Source organism: Dermacentor albipictus, chromosome 1 (assembly GCF_038994185.2).
Source record: "Dermacentor albipictus isolate Rhodes 1998 colony chromosome 1, USDA_Dalb.pri_finalv2, whole genome shotgun sequence".
NCBI classification, from domain to species: Eukaryota; Metazoa; Arthropoda; class Arachnida; order Ixodida; family Ixodidae; genus Dermacentor; species Dermacentor albipictus.
In genome coordinates, this window is record NC_091821.1 from 268,895,750 (window position 1) to 268,921,786 (window position 26,037).

Genomic DNA, 26,037 nt, shown 5'->3' on the forward strand with positions numbered 1-26,037 from the left:
CAAGAATCAAGACTTGAAAAGAGAGCTGCTGCAGTAGACATGTTCGTAACTACTAAAAGCTTTTTAAAAATTATTGTGTGAGAATGTTTTCTGAATGGCACCATGGCCGCTAGCATACAGGATTCAACGGAACTGGGTGGTAGGCCCTTTAAGCTGTTTATATTACATAAACTCATAAATTTATATCCCCAAACAAGTATAATTTATAAATATAAATTATGGGGTTTAACGTGCCAGAGCCATGATCACATTATGAGGCATGCCGTAGGGGAGGACTCATGAATAATTCAGACCACCTGGGGTTCTTTAACGTGCGTCTAAATCTTAAGTACACGGGTGTTTTCACATTTCGCCCCCATCAAAATACAGCTGGCATGGCCAGGATTCAATCCCGCGACCTCATGCCTAGCAGCCCAAAACCGTAGCCACTAAACAACCACGGCAGGACCCCAAACTAGCCTCTCTTTCAATGCAAAATGTTAGCACACTTGAATATTAGCCACACAACTCATGTTTGATTGACTCAAAGTAAATGAATACCATGAAACCAGCTCGCATTAAGGCACATACCTGCATCACTTTGCCTGACCCATAAAAAAAAAAACACAACCAATGTCGCAACATTCCATGCACCTAGTGCATGACTTATCAACAGCTAATAGTATTGCATGATGTACTCATATTCAAGTAAAAAGATCCCTAAAATGTCAAAAGTTTCTAATCAATTAAACAATCAACATTCCCCTAGATGACATACAAAGCCAGTGTCATGCACTTTTAAGTTTTAGAGGTACCATTTTCAACATGTGCTGATTAGCTGGAGAAAAGGAAGAGCTGGAGAAAGTTGCAGCTCAGCCTCCTCCTTATAGAATTTGTCGAGGGATCAAATACCTGAATAACAACTGCATTGCCATTGCCAAAGATGCTGCAAACGAATGCTTGAACGCTATGCACTGTCAAGACAAGTAAAATATGTATTCTTTTTACAAAAGAATTTATTTGTTTGTCCAAAAAATTGTGCCAGAAATAACTGATATCAATGCTTCCATGTTTTCTGTCTATTTAATAAGTAAAGAAAATATAACACGAACTTTAGAACTATATCAGTTCAAAACCAGGAAAGCAGTGCTTGCCACTGATATGAAAAACACAAAGGCCATGATATGAACAAGTTGAGGACGAATATTTTAATGAAACTTTTTCATTCAAGAACATTGTTTACATTTTTGTACATATGCAATGGCCAGGGAAAAATCTCAATGACGCTGTCCTTCATTCCAGTGTATTGCGCAGGAGCAGCTGTCACTGGTCGTGTATTGTGAGTAATTGCACCAAAGTTATAGTCGCAACAGAGAGCACAAATAAAAAGCAGGAGTTCTGCAAAATATACATTAGAAATGCGAAGATACAATGGAATATACAAATGTGAAGGTACAGCTTGATAAAGGGCAAAAAAGTGTCACTGGAAACAAAGTTTGCTGCATGTATGCACAAAACATCACAACAAGATATTTAAATATACGTATGTCTCCGACAAATCTACGTATCTAAGCAAAAGTCACTGTATATAATGCGTCAAATAAGGCAAATAAACATGTTGCGCAATCACAGATTCACAGATAACAGAATCTAAAGGCCCCTTCCCTTCACTCCCCCCGATGCATCGTGCACGATGGAAGGCTGTGCGCTTCCTCCCCGCATTTCTCCCTTGTGCACACAAGACTGAACCACCATCATCGGCTCACCCATCCCTCCCCCCCCCCCCCTCTACGCTTTCACTTGCAAGCGCGCGGTGACGTTATCACCCTTGGACTTTATATGCAACATGACAGCAACGGCCGGAATGCACCTGGAATGTCTATATAATTGCTATCGCAATAGTATAGAAAAAGTACCCGGCAACTGAAGAGTCTCGTGGCCCATTACTTTCCGCAGAAGAAGAAGTAACAAAATCTAACTTTTGCCATGCAACAATTCACTTCACCGCAACAATGTCTTCTTTTTTTCTTTTGTGGGGCGGGGGCACCAAAATGAAAAACGCAAAGGAAAGCATGTGGGCCACAACCGAATGCCTACTTTGGGCACCTGATGTGGCTACCGAAGGAATATCAAAGAAAACATGAGACACTTGGTTCATAGAGAACCATACGCATACTTCTCGGTATCCTACAACAGCGAGACAAAAGACTTTCCAGAGAGGTTGCGATAACATCGAAGTGAAGGTGATGCCCTCAAGCAAACACGCTGCAATCCATCGAGTGCCCACAGTGATGGCAGCGAGCGACCATTGTTTATTTTTCTCATCTGCTAGCCAGAAAGCGTACAAAACTCTGCCAGGCAAAAATCCACTCGGCCAGACAAAAACAAACGCACACTGGTCAGAAACAACAGTGGCCGGAAACAACACAAGAAAAATGCAAGTGCTCTGACTGTCTTTGGCAGCCTGCGGGTAGCGAGAACAAAAAAACTGAAGAGGCTGAACATGTCTTCGTGAATAAAAGTCAAAGTAGAAAAAATAAATAAGAACTATAGTTACCTTCGCTGGCTTTAGTGTCTTGACGTGGATGCTTTGGTGCAAGTGAACAAAATGTTGATAATCTTTTCTGTGACATGATGGCATGAATGAACCACCATAACATTTGTCTTTGCGTGCTTTGTCAACTTCTTTGATAGTGTGTGAAATTTGGCTTGTCTCGTTGTATGGTTCGATGTACGATTTTAGAAAAGTCTATGCACTTTTGGCGTGAAATGTTTATAAGTACATTAAACCCACAAATTTTCGGAATTGAAAATCTAAAGCACAACTTTAGAAATGTCAATGCACCTTTCACATCAAAGTTGATGAGAACTCCATACCCATAAAGTTGCGGAAGTGAAAGTCATGCACTCCGTAGATTCCGTGGCCTTTGCGAGATGCCACGATGAGCCCTCTTGCCATCAAAACGCCCTTGAAATTTAGTGCTCGAACGGGGCTTTTTGCGTTATGTGACTCTAGGTGCATGGGCATTGCCACGAAATCCAGCCCGAGTTCGCGATGTTCGCGCCGAAATGTCTTTTTGAGTGTGAAAAAGACATTCTAGACGAAATCCAGAATTATTTCCGGCACCGGGGGTTGTTTTGGTCGGCGGTGCATGACAGCGCGAAAAAATTTCGGGAGGGGGGGAGAGCTGAAGCCCCATAACCCTCCCGCCCCCCTGGCTACACCCCTGAATGCAATAGCCTAGCCTGCTTTTCTTGGAGCCAGTTCTTCAAAGCCGACGGGCACGACACATAATATCCCTGATATGTCATAGCTAGGTCAGACAAGTGACTTGGTCACTACGGTCAGGGGGTAAACAATTTTAAGTGTATAGGATTGTTGCAGCAAATGGCCATGTGAAGAAGCAAGACATCATCACATGACCAGCCTAAGCATCCAGAAATATATCATCCTCTTCCCATTTCAATAATTCTACAGTGAAATCCTCTCACCTACTTCATCATCAGAACAACCTCACCAAAATTTGACCATTAGAATACATAACCACTTATTCTTTTTATGTGAGCACATTTTACTATTCCGAGCCATGTTAGAATTTACAGGACAGTGCTGCCATTGTGCATTATATTGCACAGAGGGACCTAGTGTTTGCAGAGGAAAGCAAGCCTGTCAGTGCGGTGTGTAAACAGCCAAAGCACTGACTTGATACACAAAGGCGATGGAAGAATTCAGGTTCGAATGCACCTGGCAAGATAACAAAAAAATTTTTTTCCTGCCTTTTAACTTTTCTTCCCGATTTATGCTTTCTTACCCTAATAAGGCCGAAATTGCAACCTTCTTATGTCTTAGCAAGGTCATTTTTCCAAAAATTATTTTTTATGTGTAAAGCATCATTTGTGGACACAGCAGGGGCTGACTGCATGCTTTCCTTGGTTAATGGGCAGATATAAGATGCATACTGCATTGAAATATTAAATGGTAATTATCACTAATTCTAATACAATGACTTTGATAACAGACACAGAGTGTAGTTACAATGTTCTGATGCTCATTGTTACAATGTAGAATCGTAGAAACTCATGAAAAATGTTATAGGCGCCATGAAACCAAGTGCTTATTTTCACGTTATCAAAGGAAAGAAAAAGGATGCAATACCTTCTGTATAGTTGCAGGCAGCTGTTAGAGCTCGACTATGATTGACTAGTGCAGACCTGGACACAGCCACCCCCTTCATGGCTCCATCTCTGTCAACTGTGTACTGAACATAGCAGGAACAAGAGAGGGAAAAAACAGACATACATCAGAGCTGTCAATTAATACCACCATGAAGAAATTACAACACAGTAAATTCTTATTTTTGTACATATTTATTTGCCTGAAGATTACCATTCTTTCCTCATATAGAATCACACTGATTCTCGGAAGAGCGAGCTAGGCCACACCTATATGACTTTTATGATGTGTGAAACATAATTTCCATGTGTAGTGCATTCCATAGGGGATATTCACATAAGGGTCATTTTCGTGGAGTCCAGTGACATCAGCTGCCACTGAAGATTCCTCAAAGATGTCCCGCACTAAGAGCAGACTACTTTGGCAGCTTCTGCTCTCGACAACACTCTTCATTTCTTCAAGTTCACCTTGTTGTACACTTCAGATGTAGTGTTCCAAAGGCGCGACCAGCAAAAATAATAGTTGTATCCTCGCTTAATTTGGGCATCGAAGTGGTACACTAGTAATGCCCTTTAGCAAACGCAGCAAAGAAGCAATTTCGATGTGGTTGTCGCCTTCTGGAGCAGCAGCTTGGCCGAAGTTCCTACACACGAGCACGAACATTCCCGCCATCCCAATTTGTTCTGACAGAAGGTCCCTTTGCCCTGGAGATATGCGGCGGTGGCATATTATCTTGTAAAACCACGATGTCACAGTCACATGATGCGCACTCTTCGCACAGACAGCCTGTATGAATATCCCTGTATGCACAACCATCTCAGCTCTGGAATACCTCTTACACACATAGCAATGTAATGAAATGATGTTGCTTTCCTGTTAATGGCTATGCTTACAGAATGTCCATTTCACAAGTTATGAGCATAACAATGGTCAGATGCATCAAATGGAGAAACCAAAATTGATCCAAAAAAGTAGCAACTGCTCTTTAAGGTGCAATACACATGTCACTATTACACATGGAATACTAACCACCCAAATGCTGATATATTTATTTTCTCCCTCGGCTTTCTTTTTTTGCCTACAAATAAGCAGGCAAGCTCCATACCTCAATGTAAGCAGCAGTTTCATCTGTGAGCCTTGTAGGAGGGCTCCAGTCCTTGGGTGGCTTGCTGAGGTGTTCTGTTATAAACCAGTGCAGTTTTGGCCACCCTGTTCAAAAAAGGATGGACAGTCGTTCACATCAAAGCCTGCCAAGTCATCAGAGCCAGGTGCATCCCACAGGGACTATTCAACTTTAATAGCTATAAAATCTCTTATAAGATTAATAAAATAGAGTAGAGTAGAACCACATTCATTTGTTTCAGAAAACAAAAACCGCGAGAAAAAGATGTACTAACCGGAAAAATATACGATCCAAATTATAAAAAATTTGACAGACTCAACTATTGTTGACATATACATAATGTGAAGCATCCCGCGGATTGTTGTGGCACGAGACACCGACGTGCGTCGAGCTGGTGGTGCTGCGGCGGCCTGAGATGCGTTTTGTTGTCTTCCTAGTGGGTGGTGTTTAAGAGGGCGACGTGAAACCGAAGTAAAATGTGATGGTCACATCGCACCGCCTGCAGCAGAGAACGGCGGCGCGTTTGGATTATCGTCTACTAAAAGTGTGCAGCACACTACCAACGGCATTACGCACCACGCACTGTAAAACAGGTGAATATGCTTGTCGCAATAGGTTTGGTGGTGAGAGACAGAGAGAGAGAGAGACGAAACTTTAATGTCCACTGGTGTGGGCTGAGAGCCCGGGACAGGCACGGCCCTACTGCGCTTAGAGGTCCGCTAGCCCATGTCGCTGCAGCATATCTGCAGCCTGCGTGGTGGCAGTCTTCTGCCAGTGCGGGTCCATCGCGCGCAGTGTGGCCTCCCATTCCTCCCATGTGGAGAGCTCTGAGCCCGGTGAGGGAGGATCAGCCGGGCACTCCATAAGGATGTGTGTTAGGGTAGCAATGGGGTGGGAGCACAAGCAGCAAGTTGGGGTGAAGGCACCCGGGTGGATGTGGGATAGCAGAAGGGGGTGGGGAGTGTTCGTGTCTGCAGGCGGCGCCACAGTATGTGGTGGTGGTGGGTAAGGGACTGATGTGGTGGGGGGTAGAGTTGGCGCTCGGCCCTATAGGCCTGCATCAGCTCGCTGAAGGTATGCATGCGCTCTCTCAAGTCAACCTGGTCTGATTCTGCCGCCGCCCGGTTTATTAGTCCTCGAGCGCGGCCTCGTTACCAGGGTTTCCCGAGTGCGCAGGCATCCAGATCAGCTCCACCTGGCGGGGTAGTTTTGCAGAAGGGGATTGTAAAATGCGCTACACTTCCGACGGCACCATGCGCTTGGAAACAGATAGGCGAAGATGCTTATGGCAATAGGATTGGCGGTGGTAGCTGTGAATGCCACGTGCGATGACCTCGGAGAAGATTTGCTGGTACCGAAATGAGAAACTGAGTGTGCGCCGGTGTTTTCACGCGAGACGGGCGGGTGAGTATTGTGGCGAAGCTGCAGTGGCAGGCAGCTATATATTGTTCTTGATCGCGCACACCACGCATATTTTCTTGTTTGCATAGGACCTAGCAGCCAGAAAACATATCATAGGATCGCAGTTTGGCGATGTACTGAACGTTAATGCCGAAAAAAATCTTGTTTTCCAGGAACGTATGAACCGGTAAAAAATGAGCGTAGCTCAATTGGGTCATTTTTTGTGTTCTCGATTGTGAACGTTGGTGCCAGGAAAATGTACGTAACGGGAACGTATCAATGAGGTTCTACTGTATCTCCGAAGCTGCTGAAACTCTGCTACATACATCAACTACTTTGTAAAAGGATGACACTGAGCAATTATGAAGATTGGGAAGATTGGGATTTGATACTAAAGTTGGTCTCAAAATGCTGCACCTGGTGTGGTTAACATCATCATGGCATCACGACCCATAAAAATTTCCCGATGTTGTGAAGCACTAAGGCCAGGTATAATGATGCTGATAAAAAAAAGAAAAAGAAAACAAGAATGCTGTATGTATTTCTTGTGGCCATACTTGTGTGCGGCAACTGATAACAGGAATGTAGCGAGGCCGCGAGTTGTGATGTGATCCACCACCCGGGTACTGAAAATAGCTTGTAGAAACATGTAGTACTACGGTAACTATGTTTACAATGCTAAAATTCTTGCCAGTATCTTCTCTACGATTTGGAGGGCCTTCACTTTATACAAAAAAATGAGTATGTCAAGAATGTTATGTCTGTACGTCTTTAATAGGAAAGCTCCCACATTTTGAGATGGAACTAAGAATGCATTTAACAAACCACACAGTAAAATATCATCTGTTTAACATCCAACATTTTTATAGATGTGCAATTATGCATAACAGACTTCTGCTAAGTGCTCATCACACACAGGCTTATTTCCAGCCTCATGTGGCATTGACATTGTCAAAAGATAAACAAAAATGCATGCTTAGCAACTTTAGCCAAGTTACCATATATATAAATACAAAAAACAGACATGCAGAATAAGAATAAGCAGCCCAACAAGAACTAATTCAAGAAATTACTTTTGACAATAGAAAATGCATTCACACAAAAAGTCTTGTGTTCAATATTCATTAATAAATGCATGGCTCAGCTTCACCAGTTTTTCAACACGGATTTAGTATACCTTTATATGAGGAAAGTTTGAAAAGTGAATTTTTGTTTATTGCATTGAAGTATATCAGTTAAAATTAACATATGTGAAACAACATTTTTTTTTCAAGCTATATGGTCATCTCAAACTTAATTATAATTGTGTTAGTATGTGTCTAATGTACTAACCATTAAGCATGCTCTCTCTGTAGTTATTGTGTTACCACCTGACAACACATTTCACCACATTTTGTGAATATTTGCTGAGTTGCATGGCTAGTCCCTACAATTGCATATACATCTGTAATGGCACTAACTCAGCCATACGTTTGTGCAGTTAACAGTTACAGCAATTTTGCACCACTATAGAATACAAACAGGGATATAGTACATCGCCCTAACTAGGAAAACTGCAGAAGTTGCATAAGAAGTAAACTTTGAAGAAAACAGTCGCCCAAATAGTTGTGTGTATTTGGGTGAAAAAAGATAGCTGCAAAACAAAGAAACAAATGATAACTGCTCATCTGAAAGATAAAGTCAATTAAAAGCACTGAAAATTCCGACTTACGATAAGCGCGCAAGTGCACGTGCGCATGCACAGGAAGAAAACAAAAAGTGCTGCAGCATAAATACTGCAAATTTGCTTTATCCAAGTTTGTTATATTGTGGGAATTTATAAGCTATTCTTTGTCATCTGTACACGATCATCATCATATGGGGTTCTTCTTCATCATCGCTTGTGGGGCTGGCTCTCGAGTGTGCTCCGTGCTGTGGGCGTGGTCGGTTCGCCTAATCTTTTGACGCGGAATAAAAGCCGTGATTACTGCTGCGTCACAAGTGGTGGAGTGTGCTCTTCGGTCCTCCGTCCTCTGACTCCCCGCTCAACCTCCTGGAGCTTCGATCGGGTCGCCGATTGTGCCAGCTGTCCGCCAGCATGTCGCAGGACGAGCCAACAGGCACTTCTACTTCCACCATCTCGGCCTCGACTACCCCAGCCTCTCCGTATTGGGTTGTCAGTGGGCACCAGCGTGATGCCCATCTGTTTGCTGGACTTTGCGGTGAAGACGTCGAGGATTGGCTGGACGACTATGACCGAGTGAGTTCGGCTAACCATTGGGACGATGCGTCGAAGCTCGTCACGTCGCCTTTTATATGACAGGCGTCGCGAAGACTTGGTTTTTCAACCATGAGGTTGATTTCACGAACTGGGGCGCTTTCAAACAGCAGCTCCGCCAAATCTTCGGCACACCGGCTGTTCGTTCTGCCCTCGCAAAAAAGACGCTCGACACTCGCAAGCAACAACCCGGTGAATCTTATACGTCGTACATCGAGGATGTGCTTGCTCTTTGTCGACGCGTGAACACGGCCATGACCGAAGCAGACAGGGTTCGCCATATCCTCAAAGGCATCGGAGCTATTGCTTTCAATGCTTTAGCCATCCAGAACCCCGCTACCGTCGCTGATATCGTCGCTACTTGCCAGTGCCTTGACGAACTCGAATCAGTACCGTTGCAGCCGGACACCACTGCACACACTACTGCCGACGACCCTACGTTACGAGCAATGATATGCGCAATAATTCGAGAAGAGCTCCAGTATCTTGGCTTAGCCGCAGGACCTATGCCTTCTCATGCCTCCGATACCAATCTGCGAGATGTCATCAAGGAGGAATTGGCATCCATGGTTGGTGCAGCGTACACGGACCCTCTAACCCCTAGGGCCTCATCGACGTACGCACAAGTAGCCGCAGCTACTCCAGTCATCGTCCCACCAATGCCTCCAAAACCAACACCGGCTCACATCGCTTCCATGACTACCAGCGCACCTACCCAAACCAGCTATCCGCAGTGGCGTCCTCCTCGTCCCATCTGTTACTACTGCGGCTATCGCGGCCACATAGCGCGTTTTTGCCGCAAGCGCCAGCAAGACGAGCGTCGCGGATATGACGTATACGAACGGGATGACTTTTCGCCCGGAGCTACTTTCCAACGTCTAGGGAGCTTCCATGACCAACGCCGTCCTTATGGTCCACCGCGCGGACGCTCTCCATCGCCTACTGTAGCATCCGAGACGGCTTACCGTCCTGCGAGACGCCGCTCGCCGTCACCCCTTCGCCGCTCTACGCCCCCACTGAGACCTGCTTCTCAATTCGCCGAGCATCGTCCGGAAAACTGAATTATGCAGCTTTTGGAGGAAAAGCTGCATCGAACGACAGGACAGAAATTCCTCCATCGCGTCCGTACAATGTGATATTGGTTGTAATAGAAGGTGTACAAGTAGAAGCTTTAATAGACACTGGTGCTAGTGTTTCAGTCATTCACCGTGATTTGTGTTCGCGACTTCGGAAAGTTACGACCCCCTACGATGGACCTACGCTACTCACTGCTCAAGGGGCCTCCATTCGACCTATCGCCATGTGCACAGCTCATATTTCCATCGATGGACTTCTACATCACGTACAATTTGCAGTGCTAAGTTCGTGTGCCCAGCAGCTCATATTGGGATGGGATTTTCTTTCTACGGCCTCAGTCTCCATCTGCTGTGGACAACACGTTCTCCACATGACCGACACGACCTATTCACTTCATGCAGATGACACACCCCTTCACTTCCTTGCTGCAGCAGATACCGCGTTACCTCCTCGCCATCAAAGCATCGTTACTATCACGTCTGATGTGATTGACTGCGGCGACGTGCTCGTCTTACCATCTGCACGCTGTCTTGCAAGAGGGATAGCCTTTGCATCAGGGCACGTTAGGTTTGATCATGGCTCTGCACTTCTCTACACTACAAACCCGACATCCGGAAAGATTCTCATCCCTAAAGGCACTACATTGGCTTGCGCCACTGCATCAGAGTCTATATCTGTTATTTCCTTTAAACCAGCTTCCTCTGAAGGTCCTTGTACCGGACGGGCCGCATCTCCTTCAGCTCTTGCAGCTGCCATCAGTTCCGGCCTGACACCTTCGCAGTCACAACAATTGCTTGCTTTGCTCCAAAAACATGAAGCTTCCCTTGACGCGCATTCATCTTCGTTGGGAAAGACTTCGATTACGACGCATCGGATAGAGACAGATGGTACATCCATCGTGCGCCGTAGACCATATCGCGTATCGCTAGCCGAGAGGAAAGTCATTGACGAGAACGTCACCGACATGCTCCAACGAAACATAATATACCCCTCTGCTAGCCCTTGGTCTTCCCCCGTTGTTTTGGTTCGCAAAAAAGACGGCTCTGTTCGATTTTGTGTCGACTACCGAGCACTTAACAAGATCACACGCAAGGATGTATACCCTATGCCGCAAATAGACGATGCCTTGGATTCCCTGCAGGGTGCCGAGTACTTCTCCAGCATCGATCTGCGTTCCGGCTACTGGCAGATACCTATGCATGAGGACGATAAGGAGAAAACAGCGTTTTCAACACCAGATGGGCTCTACGAGTTTAATGTCATGCCATTCGGCCTTTGCAATGCGCCCGCAACGTTCGAGCGCATGATTGACACCGTTCTTCGTGGCCTAAAGTGGAAGACTTGCCTGTGCTATCTCGACGATATTGTTGTTTTCTCGTCAACCTTCTCTCAGCACCTGCAACGTCTGGATGAAGTTCTCACGTGCCTTGCCAACGCTGGACTTCAGCTAAACACCAAGAAATGCCATTTTGCGAGCAAGACGATCAAAGTTCTAGGTCACATTGTGAGCAAAGATGGCATTCGTCCTGATCCTGACAAGGTTTCCGCAGTTCAGCACTTCCCTCGTCCCGAAAAGACCAAAGATTTGCGTAGTTTCTTAGGCCTCGCTTCCTATTTTCGGCGATTCATACGGGGCTTCGCCTCAATAGCGTCACCTCTGCACAAATTACTGGGTTCTAATGTTCCCTTTGTGTGGTCTCCCGAATGTGAATCTGCGTTCACCCATCTGAAGCGCGCTCTCACATCTGAACCAGTACTACGCCATTTTGATGAAGCTGCTCCTACCCTCCTGCATACGGATGCTAGTGGTCACGGAATTGGTGGCATTCTCCTACAGCGAGACGACACTTTAGGTGAGAGGGTCGTCGCATACGCAAGTCGCGTTCTGACAAACGCCGAAAAGAATTACACCATCACGGAGCAGGAATGTCTAGCTATCATTTGGTCTGTGCAGAAGTTTCGACCTTATCTTCACGGCCGCCACTTTACGATCGTTACAGACCATCATGCATTATGCTGGCTTTCGACGCTGAAGAACTTGTCTGGACGACTTGGTCGGTGGATTCTTCGTTTGCAAGAATACGACTTTACCATTACCTACAAGTGCGGGAAAAAACACCAAGATGCAGACGCGCTTTCTCGCTGTCCGCTTCCTATGACACCATGCAATGGAGCTCCAACTACCATCCGTGACAAGCTTTCGCTCGATCCCTCCTCAGATGCTTTCTTGTTGGCCACTGTCGACGAGATGCCTCCACACGACAACAAATCCTTCCAATTTCATCAACTTGCCGACTCTTACTGTCGGTGCATCACAGACCACCTTCAAGGAGCTTTGCGCCCGCCTAACGCCCGCCTTCGTCGGCAGCTGACGCAATTTAAGATTGACAACCGCGTCCTATACCGTCATGTCTATCACCCTGACGGTCAACGCTGGGTTCCTGTTCTGCCACGCTCTCTACGTGCTCATGTCCTGCAGGCTTCTCACGACGACATGACTGCTGGTCACCTTGGTTTCCAGAACATCTATGACCGCATCAAAGGGCGCTTCTACTGGCCTGGATTGTCCGCCAGTGTAGCGAGGTATGTCGCTTCCTGCGCTCTATGTCAGCGTCGAAAGCTCCCTACATAAGCTCCAAGCAGACAACTGCAACCGGTTCCTTGTCTGTCGCAACCATTTGAGGTCGTTGGAGTTGACCTATATGGCCCACTTCCTGCAACTCTCACCGCTAAACGATGGATTGTGACAGCCGTTGATCACTTGACACGCTACGCCGAAACAACTTGTGTGAGTTCTGCCTCAGCCTCTGAAGTTGCTGCATTCATACTTCAATCCTTAATACTGCGTCACGGTGCTCCTCGCATCCTCCTGAGCGACCGCGGAAAAGCGTTCCTCTCGTAACTACTAGACGAAGTACTCAGAGCCTACGGAACAACCCACAAGACTACCTCCAGTTACCATCCGCAAAGCAACGGCCTCACAGAGCGATTTCATCGCACGCTGTCAGACATGTTAGCCATGTACATTGACCCGGATCACACAAACTGGGACGCAATTTTACCATTCGTGACCTTTGCATATAATACCGCCGTTCAACGCACGACCGGTTACTCGCCATTCTACCTTGTCTATGGTCGTTCGCCCTCTTCCTGTCTTGACGTCTCTTTCTTCGCGCCAACTGTCCATCAATGTCCTTCCTCCTGCGAAGAATATGTGTCCCGCATTCTGCGTTGTCGCCAGCTCGCCCACATCAACACCGAAGCACGGCAACAGGACCGCAAGCAGCATTACGACGCCTCTCATCGTGTCGTGTGCTTCCCCCCTGGCGAGGAAGTGCTACTCCGGACACCAGTTCGTACTCCTGGCTTGTGTGACAAGTTTCAGCTTCGGTTCATCGGCCCCTACAAAGTCTTGGAGCAGACTTCTCCAGTTAACTATCGCGTGGAACCAGTTATTGTTCCAAATGACCGCCGCTGCCGCGCCGCTGAGATTGTCCACGTTTCCCGTATGAAGCCTTTCACGAGACGTTCACCGCCCCTTTGAATTGCGGCCAGGATGGCCGCTCTCGCGCGAGGGGACATTAGTGTGGGAATTTATAAGCTATTCTTTGTCATCTGTACACGATCATCATCATATGGGGTTCATGTGGGGTTCTTCTTCATCATCGCTTGTGGGGCTGGCTCTCGAGTGTCCTCCGTGCTGTGGGCGTGGTCGGTTCGCCTAATCTTTTGACGCGGAATGAAAGCCGTGATTACTGCTGCGTCACAATATGCAGACTTCACTGCATAAACTTCTACAACAGTTTACTTGAGTGTCCAAAAGAAGATAAGAGAGAGAGAATACAAAGTAAAGCCAAAATATAAATTTTGAAGGAAAGGCAAGTAAAAAACATCCCCTTTCCCACACTTGAAATGCACTTTCTTGTCCCACTATGGTAGATATTCAAACAAGACATATGAAGCTGTGGACTTAAAGTGCCAATACCTTGACAAGGGTATTTGTCAGGGTGGCAGTTGTTGCCCTGATGAAGAACCCTTGTTAAAATTGGCTTCAGCGACAATCATTGTTCAACCATTGTGTTATACAACAGTCATCATCATCATCATCATCAGCCTGGTTACGCCCACTGCAGGGCAAAGGCCTCTCCCATACTTCTCCAACAACCCCGGTCATGTACTAATTGTGGCCATGCTGTCCCTGCAAACTTCTTAATCTCATCCGCCCACCTAACTTTCTGCCGCCCCTGCTACGCTTCCCTTCCCTTGGGATCCAGTCCGTAACCCTTAATGACCATCGGTTATCCTCCCTCCTCATTACATGTCCTGCCCATGCCCATTTCTTTTTCTTGATTTCAACTAAGATGTCATTAACTCGCGTTTGTTCCCTCACCCAATCTGCTCTTTTCTTATCCCTTAACGTTACACCTATCATTCTTCTTTCCATAGCTCGTTGCGTCGTCCTCAATTTGAGTAGAACCCTTTTCGTAAGCCTCCAGGTTTCTGCCCCGTAGGTGAGTACTGGTAAGACGCAGCTATTATACACTTTCCTCTTGAGGGATAATGGCAACCTGCTGTTCATGATCTGAGAATGCCTGCCAAACGCACTCCAGCCCATTTTTATTCTTCTGATTATTTCTGTCTCATGATCCGGATCTGCCGTCACTACCTGCCCTAAGTGCTCACAACAACAGTGCTCACCCTTGAATGTGTGAATTTCACCAGTGGCAGTCTTCGGGAGCCCCTTGTAGCAAACTTCAGAGGTGAGTGCATAGCTGACACCACAGCTTCCAAGCAGGAAGCCTATCTGCTGGGAGCCAGCGTCCTGTCACAAACGCAGACAGTGAATCATACATGAGCAGATGGAGAAAGAAGCTACAATGGCGAAATGTAACAATAAGGACTAGAGGCAGGAAAATATCAACATTTTTAAATATGAATCAAATGCGAATAGTAAGTACAGAATATTGAGTCGTATATTGACACGCATACTTGTTTATCTTTTTCGGGTGACCGCTTTTCGCCATCTAACAAATGTTATAGCTCAGTGCGGGATGTGCCTGCACGTATCGGAAGTTTTTTTTAATGCTATCGATGGTTCTTTCTGCTGTCTGTTGTCACCAAACCTTGCATAATCTGACTGCATGTGCGACACGAATTGTGGAGAACTTTCTGGAAGACACTCGGGTACCAGCGATTACTCTGCAACCTTCGAGGGCTCATGCATAAAAGCCAATGCGCTTGACCCGCAGATCAGATGTTGACGATCGCCAACCATGTTTGCCACTATTGCTGTGCCTTGAGTGTAACTTGTTTTTGTGGGCACAAGCTGGCCCAATAAAAGGTTACTTTCATCATTCACAGTTTTGCATCTGTATTATTCAACGTCACTACTACGTCACAATATAAAATAGCCAAATGCGGACTCATATATTTATAGAAGGAATATTTATTTCAGTATATTTAGGCACCATGCCTGTAGCGACTAGTGCATAAACAACAGTTATCATAAAGAAGGGATCAATTTTAAACACAAGATCGCTGGTGAAAAAAATGCAAGTTTAACACATATGGAAAGAATAAAGTTGCACTTTTCCCATCATGAATCTGGACCAACTTGCCCAACGTTCTGCCTTGCTACAAGATCACTTATCATTTAAAACACTGCACGAAGATCCACGCAACAGCTTTAGGGTCTCATTGCAAACAAGTGGGGTGGGGAGAGAATTTCTTTGAGGAAAGGCAGACAGGTCGGCCTGAGCTAGTATGCTCTGGCTTGCCATGGACAGCCATGGGCGCAATCTTATCTTGGAGGTCATCCCATGGAGTTGAGCATTCTAGGTTATGCGTCACATATGCCAAACAGTAGTGGCAGCATTTTTATTTTTAATGCGAGATCATTAAGGAGCCTGTGTCGCAGAAAATCCGGCATTGAACATCACATCGGCAAAAAGATTTTCAAACCACTTACACCCAGGCCTTCCATATGATGCAAAGACTTTGACTGAACTAATTGAATTTCTCAAGCTAAAATACGTAGAAAAATCGTATACTATGACTTTCACACAACCTACAGATGTGATAGCTCTCGGATTGTAATTTGACAATATGAGAGCACACAATTCTGTAACGCGAAAACTCAAAGAAACCCCTTCACATACACAAACTGGCCATGGCATTCACAGACCGGCCCCAGTGTCAACAGACCAGCTGCAGTGTCCGCCATTTTGCACGCACCGGCGCGATGGGTGTCTTGGGGGCCACAGAGCGACACGCCTGGCTCCTTGCATTAACTCCAGCTGGCGCTCGCCTTTGCCGCATCGCGGCCCACGCAAGAGGCTGAGGTTCCATAGCGTTCGCGGCAAGCGTTTCCAAGTGAACATTACGGTTACATACGCTCCAGTTGCTGGGAAATGTGAGAAGCAGTCAGGGGTCTTTGAATGCTATCACATTCCACTCTTAAAGGTGAAGCTTAAGCGTCCTCCAATTCTTTTTTTTTTTCAGTTTCAGTATCAAAAGCAGCTTATTTACAAGCTTTTCATGTTGCTTCTACTTATTTTTCAAACGGCAAATTTTGCACAAAGATTCCTTTATATCTACACTATTGTAAACTAGGCTTTTTATGTGGTTCAAAATTTCACTGCAGTTGGCCTGTAGATGGTAGAGCATCCCACACATCATGAGAGAGTAGTGACTTTGGCTTCCACTGGCTTCTCTTTGTCTTCTCTTTCTGTTTCAATTCACTGTTACTTTATTAAGCATTTGCAGCAAATTTAAACATCATCCATAATTAATTCCACTTAACTACCAACCAATCTCTCTGACAAGCATTCTGAGTAAAATTCTTGAACATGCTCTGTTTTTGCATCTCATTTTGTTTCTTGAATCTAAATCATTCTTTGCAACATTGCAACAGGGATTCCATACAACGTAATCAAGTGAGACACAACTAGTAACCTTTGTTCACAAGCTGAATTGTATTCTTGACAGTTCTTCCTTAGTCAACTGTATACTACTGGCTTGGATTGAATGTTTCCACTTTAATCATTCTCAGTTTGTCTCGGCCAACAATACTATCTCACGATGCAGTTCTGTGGATTCCGGCATGTTGCAAGGTTCAGTTGTTGGCATGCATCTTTTTTTTTTTAATTTATAATACTGATCTACCTTCTTGTGTTTCTTCAAATGTTCACTTATTTACTGATGACTGTGTAATTTTTAGTAAAATAACTTGTGATAGTGATCTAGCCACTCTACAATCTGATCTGAACGCTGTGTCATTGTGGCGTAAGACATGGTTGATGGAATTAAATGTAAGTAAGTGTAAGTTCATACGTGTCTCTAGGACGACTAAACCAGTCCCTATCTACAAGCCAAATAACCTTAGAATCTGACAAAGAAAGACGTACACCGATCAAGTAAAACTTACTGAAAGACAAGACGCTTCGGATTCTATACGGAAGCCGAAACTTTAGGTGTTTTAATAAGCTTTACTTGGTCGGTGTACATCTTTCTTTGTCATGTCTCGTTCTGACCAGACCGCCTCCCGTCGAACTCTCGATTACAACATCAGAATCTGTGTCTTCCTACAGGCATCTAGGAGTTGACATTACAAATAACATAAATTGTAATAATCACATTACCTCTTCTATAAACAATGCTAACCACATACTTGGTAATATTCGTTAGGTGTTAGTTAGGCGTGTTGGTAAATGTTCATGATAGAAAATCGCTGCAAAAATGGGGACTTCGGTAGAACACAGGAAAGTCCTGTGTTCTTCCCAAGTCCGCATTTTCACAGCGATTTTCTATCATTATATTCGCTGCAACTTCTCTAAATCGCCTTCACATGTAGAACTTCTATACACATCATTAATGTGACTAAAACTTGAATATGCCGCTACACTGTGGGATCCATGTCAAGAAAACCTAACCTGTGCAGTAGAAATAATAAAAAACTCAGTTCATTTCATCTTATCAAATTATTGGCGTGCAGCTAACATAACAATAAAATCAACTCTTAACCTTGTACCTTTAGTGTCTCGTTCCAAAATTCTTGCGTTTAACTCTTTCCGTATCATGCCCACTGGACATAGTTAGCCTGCTAATGATAGTTTGAAACACCGCTTTCGAGACCTTCTGCGCCACTCACGGGCACACTGCGCTATTGTACGTGAAGGTAGAAAACTATATTTTTGTTTTCTAAGCAGTTCACTTTTTTCTGACCAGGAGGTGATTTCTGAACGCGCTTTGATGTTTCGCGATCGTCAAAGTAGAAAACAAAAATGGCCGCCCACTATCGATTGTTTTAAACGCCGTTTCAGAGACTTTACGCACTGCTCACGGGCACACTACGCCATTGGTTGTGAAGGAGGAGAACTACATTTTTGTTTTCTAAGCAGTTGAATTTTTTTCACGCCAGGCGGTAATTTTTGAATGCCTCCGAAGTTCCGTGATCGTCAAAGTAGAAAGCAAAGATGGCCACCTCCTGGAGTGGCATGCGTGCTTCGAAAGGTCGCAGATGTTGCGATTCCTGTGGGTCTGTGGCTGATTTTATCGATGAATTGAGCAGCAGCGGGTCTCAGGATGCTGCCTATTTGTCGGACTTTGACTCTGAGAGCGACGACGACACAAACCAGCCCGGAACATCTGTGGTTGCAGCCCGGCACGCCCTACTGTAGTGCTTGCAGTTAAATTTTTGTAGTGGAATAACTGTTTAATGAAAAATGTTGATTTTTTCGGAGATAGTGCCTATTAGACAATATTACATTTTGTATATCTCATAATTGTTGTTACATATCTTTCTTAGCAGGTACAAGCATGTCCTTACAAAGTTCGTTTAATTTCATCCCAGAATCTTGATTCTGGCAATTTATGTCTTTTTATAACATACATATTGTTAATAAAACTTTTATGCGTGAAAAGTGCATTCATTCTGCTCTTTGACTATGTATTGCATAAAATATTTAGTGCAGTATTTCCTTCAGAAAAAGAAATCTGCCATAACCTACAAAAAACATCTATTTTCCCCATAGCAAGGAAAGAGTTAAGCCTTTTTCATAAAGTGTACTACAATCCTCACCTATGTGATCAACTTATTCTTCCTCCTCAGTACATTTCTCTGCGGTTCGACCACTCTTACAAAGTTGGAATCACGTTGTGTTGTACGCATGCTTTTTTGCAGTTGTACGTGCCCAGAACAGTAAAATCATGGAATTGTCTTCCCGCCCAGATGGCTTCTATCGAAAGCCACAATTTGTTAGCGCAATCTGTAACATTCAGTTAGTTCCTATCTATTGTTGCATAACTCTTCTCATTTAATTTGGAATTAGTATTGTATTGGATTGGATTGCATTATTTTGTGGTTAATTAGTTTACATTGTAATAATTACAATTATTTGTGCTTACTTACTTTTATCAGCATGGAAAACTTCTGAATTTCATGTTAGTACAAGCTATAAATTTATAAACAAGAATCTTTTGTATTAACATTTTTCTATGACCACTCTCCTATGCATTGTCTCTAGAGACTGAGGATATTGTAAATAATTAAATAAATAAATTCCACAGTTGAATTAAAAGAAAACAATTAATTTATCCAATGCTTTCGATGGCTTCATTGTCTGTTGGCTCAATATGGTTGCTACAAAAAATCAAGCCCCTTGCTTCCTCAGATTTTTCTCACTCAGAATTTGATAAGATGATAAGGAGAACCCTCATATTATGAATGAAGTAAATTTTAGCCTTTGCCCACCATGGTACACTCTGTAACTGTAAATTCCATTGAAGATTTAGTAATGTGTTAATCAATCAAGGCTTTTACTTGCCAGATCCACAATGTTTACAATAGAAATGCATGCAACAGCTATAAAATAGAGTGAAAGAGTGCAAAAGAGAGGGGGGGTACTTACCCTCCTCGTTAAAGGGACCTCAATAGGAACAGGGACTAAGCCTGCCATGAGGCAGCCATAAAAGGAACACATGAAGGCAACAGGATCATTGTTTGGGTACACAAGGGCCACCTGAAAGCAAGTGTGCATGCCTGCCATCAGTGAACACCCAAGGACCTTTCATAAAAGGGCAATAGACAACATGACACAAAAAATATTGCTCAACTGTCAAAATATGCCACAACACATTCCTGCTTCAAGACAGTTTTAACACTTTGTAGTTAGCAAAAATGTGCAGGTAAATAAGCCAAAATGTCCATTTTACCTTAGACTTAACAGACCTACCATCCGTTGACCTACGCATAAGAAGACAAAACACACAGATCCGCGTAATATAGTGAGAATTGCATAAATAGGAGCGCCATTATGTAGTCTCTTGAGTACATGGACCAGAGGTTCTGCAATATAGCCGGTTCTTGACCTATGAATGTAACTTGAATTTGATAACTGCAGTCCAAACTAGGCATTGCAAACTTTCCAATGCACATGTCAATCTCAGTTTGTGCATCTGAATTACGAATAAATTTAATTTTTTCAGCGAGCTAGTGGTCTGTATACTTCTGCACACAGTTGTACATGATCCTAGTGCACAAACTTCTGTCTCATTCAAGCTCAAACATTGCACAGAAGCAGACTTTTGTAATGCATGCAGTTTAGTTAACTATGACTATGCTTGGGTGCATTACTTTCCTTCCCCCAACTTCTTTTGTCCAGAATAAATCAGAAATACACATCATCTGTGGCAACACCAAGCAAAAAATGTAGGTATTGCAGGAACACAACAGCAGGACCATCCCATGGTTTGCTCTAAGATGATAGATGGCACCATCATTCTGTTCCAGTGACATATTTTTTTTTTATATGACATCACCAAAGATGTGTACTTTTGATTTATTGTTACAGGCAAGTAACGTACTCAAAAATGGTGTAAACTACATGCACCGCGAAAGGCCACATACAAAGTTAGAGTGAAAATGAGCCAGCAGGTCAGTCAAAAGAGTCACACATACCTAGGGTTGTTCGCCTTCAGGTTTTATATTCTTTTTTTAAACCAGGGGGTAAAAATCGGGGGCTATTTTTCAAACTAATAATTTTGTAGAAACCTTTTTTTTTAACTATTCCGAAATACGTTTTTTTTAAATTAAATCCACAGATGTGCTAAGTAATACACTCAGTTTATTTTACCAGAAGGTATCACAGGCTTCTTAACTCTAATATGTTAAAATTGGTGTTTGTTTCAAGCTGGTAATCGGGAGGGGGGGGGGGGGGGGACATTAGGGTTTTCTTGCAAATACTCTCCGAAATTTGGCCTTTATTTGGAAATGAATCAGTAATGATGACAGTAAAGAGCATTGATAACCTTTAAGAAATAAAACATTTTATTCACGACAAGCTGGTCATCGATTTTTTTACACACCCTCGTTTACATACATTATCATGTGCATGTGCAACATGTCAGTATCCATTCGAGACCTGTCTGGTCGTTGAAAGTATCTCAGCTGGGAGAAAGTTCTCTTAACATCACAGCTTCCATTAGCTAGGTACAACAATGTCAGTGCAGCATTTGCCAGCCTGGGGTAGCGAGCGGTTGAGTTATGCCAATTCTCAATGAGTTTGACAGCTGTGTTTGTGGGGCTTGCTTCCAGCAAGTACTGGTTTAACTCGACATGAAGTGAATCTACATCATCGGTTACGGACATGAACAGAGGTTGGTAGTCATCAAATGACTGCCCCGACAGATCTGAAATGGATATAGCACAGCTCCCAACTTCCACCAAGTTAGCTGGTTTTCATCTTTGTCTGAGACATTCCGTTCAATACTGCAGTACAATTCTGTGGCGAGTTTCATGCAGAACTCTTCACAACATATTTTTACTAGTGTGGCACTGCTCTTGGGTAACATAGACAAAACAGCTCTGGCCTGATCGCTTTTACCAATCATAATTGAAAGCTCGCTGACAGTCTGCTGCAGCTTGCCGTTTACTAGGTGATCAAAGCTGGGCATCAGAAGTTTCCCGCTTTCAAGCGTTTTCTGGGCGACTAAAAGGGGGCTGAGTGTGTCATTCATCAGAATTGCCTTCGCATAGACAACTTCTTTTTCAGGAAGCATCACTCGAATAGCTTCCGCTTTGTTGCTATCATGTGAGCTTTCAGCAAGTTCCGTTAACGAGTTCCACATTTCAATGACAACCACAAGCGCTTTGTAGAAGCTTTGCCATCTATTCGGGACAAAAGGTGGCTTTTTAACATCAGGTCCAAAGAGGCCATTAGAAGCACAAATTTCAGCTTACTTTTGGTAGAGCTTATTTATTAGCATGCTTAAATAATGCTCCAAACTTGATCACTACGGATCAAACTGTTGACATGCATGGTAAAAAAATGGCATGGTCAACACTCGGGTGAATCAGGTATGCTAAATGTTTCACATGTAAGATTTGGATCTCTTCGGCTTGACAGATTTCTTGTACCATTTTTCGCATGTACTCCACCGAGTCTGTGGCTACAGCCACAACATCTTCCCATGTCTAAAATGGAAACTATTCACCATTGGCAAAAAACAAAAAAGAAAAGCTTTAAAGGCTAGCACAAGTGACATGAAATCATCAGTGTCTTTTCTATAATGACATTATAATACATACTATATTTCATTGAATATGAGATATGGTGGTCAAGTTGGAAAAAGAAAGAGTGTAAATACCTTGTAAAAATACACTGTTCATGAATGAGTCAACTACACATCTAAAATATATTAATGAGGGCTAGTTTTTAGCTACCAAGGGTGTTCCACATCTTAATTAATAGCAGTGAAACTTACTTTTTTGTCCGTGATTAGTGCATGCTTTTGGAAGTATAATATTATCTTGTAATTTTTGATGAATTTTTCCCTATAATGTAAACATTTATGTACTATATGGTAAACAGTAATACTGGGATTGTAGGAAACAAGTTTTGCAATAGGCAAAATGTTTAGTAGATGAAGAAGTGGAGCTGAGTAAGCATGATAAGGGCTGTATGCCATGATAGAGAGTGCCTGTCTTTGGACAGGCTCTAGTGGGCTTAAATAATGTTGAATTCCAATGGCGGATTCGGAGCAAGTTTTTCTGCTCGTTTAGGAGCAAGTTTGTTCCAACGACAGAGTGAGGGCGGGAGTAAGGTGTTCCAATGAGAGAGTCGGAGAGGATTCAGAGCAGGAGTCACTCCGTGGAGCAGAAAATGATGCTCCGTCAAAATCGGCGCAATCGACCGGAACTCTGCGTGACGTATTTCCTTTACCACGTTTGTCTGCTGGGAGGCGCCACTGGTCACGACTCGTGAGGAAGCAAAAGCTGCTGCACGCTTGGTGAGATATCCATTCCGCACATTTAAAAAAGAACAGGTGAACGGCGCTGAAGGGACAAGTGACCGGTGCGGCGGTGCTGGGAGCAAACAGCGGAAGGAAATGAATACACGCAAGGTATCCTGGGTAACTCGGTGATACAACTTCCGCTTCTGCCTTGCTCCGACCGTGCAGGCTGTGTTCCACTCGTGGATCTGGAGGCGTTGCTCTACGCCAGAGTCGAGTGCTCGCTCGCGGAGTCCGTCGGCTGCTCCGACTCCGCCATTGGAATTCAACATAAGTTTCATACGTAACACCCCACGATTCGATGCAACAGTTAAAATTACTCTAAAGGAAAGCATAATACAGTGTAACTAGAGTAGGGAAGCTAAGGTATTGACGAGCTTTGTGAAGAAATTCATTGCAGTATTGATTTTTATTTGATTAATGAGCATTAAAACTTAGAACCCTGTTATGCTTGGCACCAAGAAATGTGTATTGACCAAAGGGGAATACAGTTATTGACATATACTGAAGGCATATTGCAACGCTTTTTTCACTGCGAGATGAAGATAAAAAACTTAGTTTTTGAAGGGTTGATAACTAGCTTATACAGTCAACGACTGAATTTTCGGACACCCAAATTTTCGGACATGCCTGATATTTCGGACGTCTTTGCAGCACCGCCACGAGCCCCATAGAATCAATGTATAAGGACATCTAAAGTTTCGGACGCTCGAACCCCCCGCCGTCCAATTTTCCGGACTTTTTGATGGGACGGAAGGTCTTTTGCCTCCTCACGCAGCGCCCTTGCGAAGGAAATCATTTCACCGCTTTGAACCACAACTAGCCGAATCTAGCCGTCACACACCAATTTGGTCTGGCCACGCTGGCTATGTTCACTGCCGCACTTCCGCCTCCAGCGGAGTTTCCGGAGCGGCGCCATTTCGTTTGTATGCGCAGGGGTGCTATTCTCAGCACGCATGGCGGCTGCACGGCCGCCATTATCCGCCATGTTGACTCTCTGATTGGCTGTGGCGAGCTCACGTGCCTTGAAATTTGTGCCAGGAAACGGAAGTTTTGCGAAATGTCATTTTGCATTTTCATCAAGATGACGAAACGTGACGTGAAGCTGCAAATTTTATGGACTAATACATTTTTTTGGTTCTTGGCAGATATATTGTGTAGTTAGCGCTTCAAAAAGAATGTGAGTGGTAGCGTGCAGAAGCCAGTGCAATGCATCTGCAATTGTACGAATATGTGGTGGCGATCCAAGATATGCGCCATGCCAGCTTGCTGATTGGCTGAAGGAATATCTCGTGAGGAGCGTCACAGAAAGGGCTGTTTCGTAAATGTCATTTTGACGATGCGTGACGTTGCACTGGGCCGCAATTGCCAAGATTTTCCGCCATAATTTTTGCTGCGACGAGCCGCGCAAATTATGCTAACGAGCAGTCATATGCAATGACAGCCGAGAGGAATGCGTATCGCCACATTTTCCCCACCGTTTGGCGCCACGAAAATCTTTTGTTCATAACGCGTGCTCATAGTATTTGCATCGCTCTCGGGTAGTGTTGGCATTTGTGTTTGGGGCCATCATTTATTTAAAGAACACGTTAATACGAAATAATATTGGTTGAACATAGCAAACTTTCGGCAATGTTGTCCACTTTTCACTGCTGCATTTGTATTGTAATCAAGATTAATGCCTTTTCACACAATCAAATGTTATGACAACGGCCTCTTTCTAATTTATAAGAAGAAATGTACGCAAGGCGGTGCCTTGAAGTTTCCTCCTGCACCAGCGAAATGAACAAGAGATGGCAGTGCCGGCGCTTGCGTCGCGCTAGTGGACATCTCTGGCCCGCGCAACGCTATCGGTGATATTCGGCTGTTTCTCAGCAAGCCGAGTCGGGCTGAGTCACTTGCGTTTCATGAGATAGCGATAACGTGGCCTAGAACGTGCGCGCATCACCACTGGTAGGTCGCGTATGTTGTCTCAAGCAAGAAAAAAGCGCGTTGGCGCCAACATGCGATGACTCATTCCATTTTCCGGGGACACGCATCCTAGCTATTGAAGCAGACGATGGCTTGTACCCAGCAGATGACGGAAGCGAGAAGCGTTTTCGACGGAATAATCATACGCTTTGAGATAGCTGCTTTATTTTTACTGCAGAGGAAAACTGTTTTGCTTTACTGATAATGCTATATTCAGTGCCTTCATTTCAATTTCTTAGGCGAAACGTCAAGTTGGCGTCACGTTACGTAAGCAAAACGGGGCCACCAGCGCCATTTTGTTTGCGTCACGCCTACGCCATGCATAGAAAAAAATGGCGGAATGTCCAGAATGGGGAACTAGCGCTGGAGTTTTCACGATGCCTGCAGCGCCACCCTGGCAGTCAGAACGTGCACAATGCAGCCGCTACCGCGGACGAAAATTGCTCTGGTAGCGGCGTTGCGTGCGCTGAAAGTCGAAGGAAAACAAAAGGACGCTGACGGTACTGTTGCGTATACAAGTGTCACAACTACGTCGGAATGAGGGAGGATGTATCCTTCTGCGTTTTTCCATCTAAACCCTACGAACAAGAACGGAGGCAGCGTTGCATCCAAGCAGTCAGGTGAGCGAAGTAAGTTCCCGAAGTCTTGACGCCCTGTCAAGCGGTGTCGGGCGGGTTTCAAAATCGAATTTCGCGTGTGTGCTTGGTTTATTCAATAGTGAAGACGGTCAGCCATGGCAGCCAGTGCCAAACAGCAGAATCTGCA

General features: G+C 44.3%; 1 protein-coding gene across 10 annotated transcripts in view; it reads right to left on the reverse strand.

Annotated features, from left to right (window-relative positions):
• The window catches only part of DIP2 (disco-interacting protein 2), a 349,848-nt gene that overhangs the window by 106,178 nt on the left and 217,633 nt on the right, over positions 1–26,037 (reverse strand). For all 10 annotated transcript variants that reach the window (XM_070531319.1, XM_065449303.1, XM_065449311.1 and 7 more), the window contains 4 exons: positions 19,920–20,030; positions 14,710–14,833; positions 5,259–5,362; positions 4,136–4,238 (listed from right to left, as the gene is read on the reverse strand). In XM_070531319.1, coding sequence (XP_070387420.1) covers positions 4,136–4,238; positions 5,259–5,362; positions 14,710–14,833; positions 19,920–20,030 — 442 coding nt within the window. The remainder of the gene's footprint in view (positions 1–4,135; positions 4,239–5,258; positions 5,363–14,709; positions 14,834–19,919; positions 20,031–26,037) is intronic.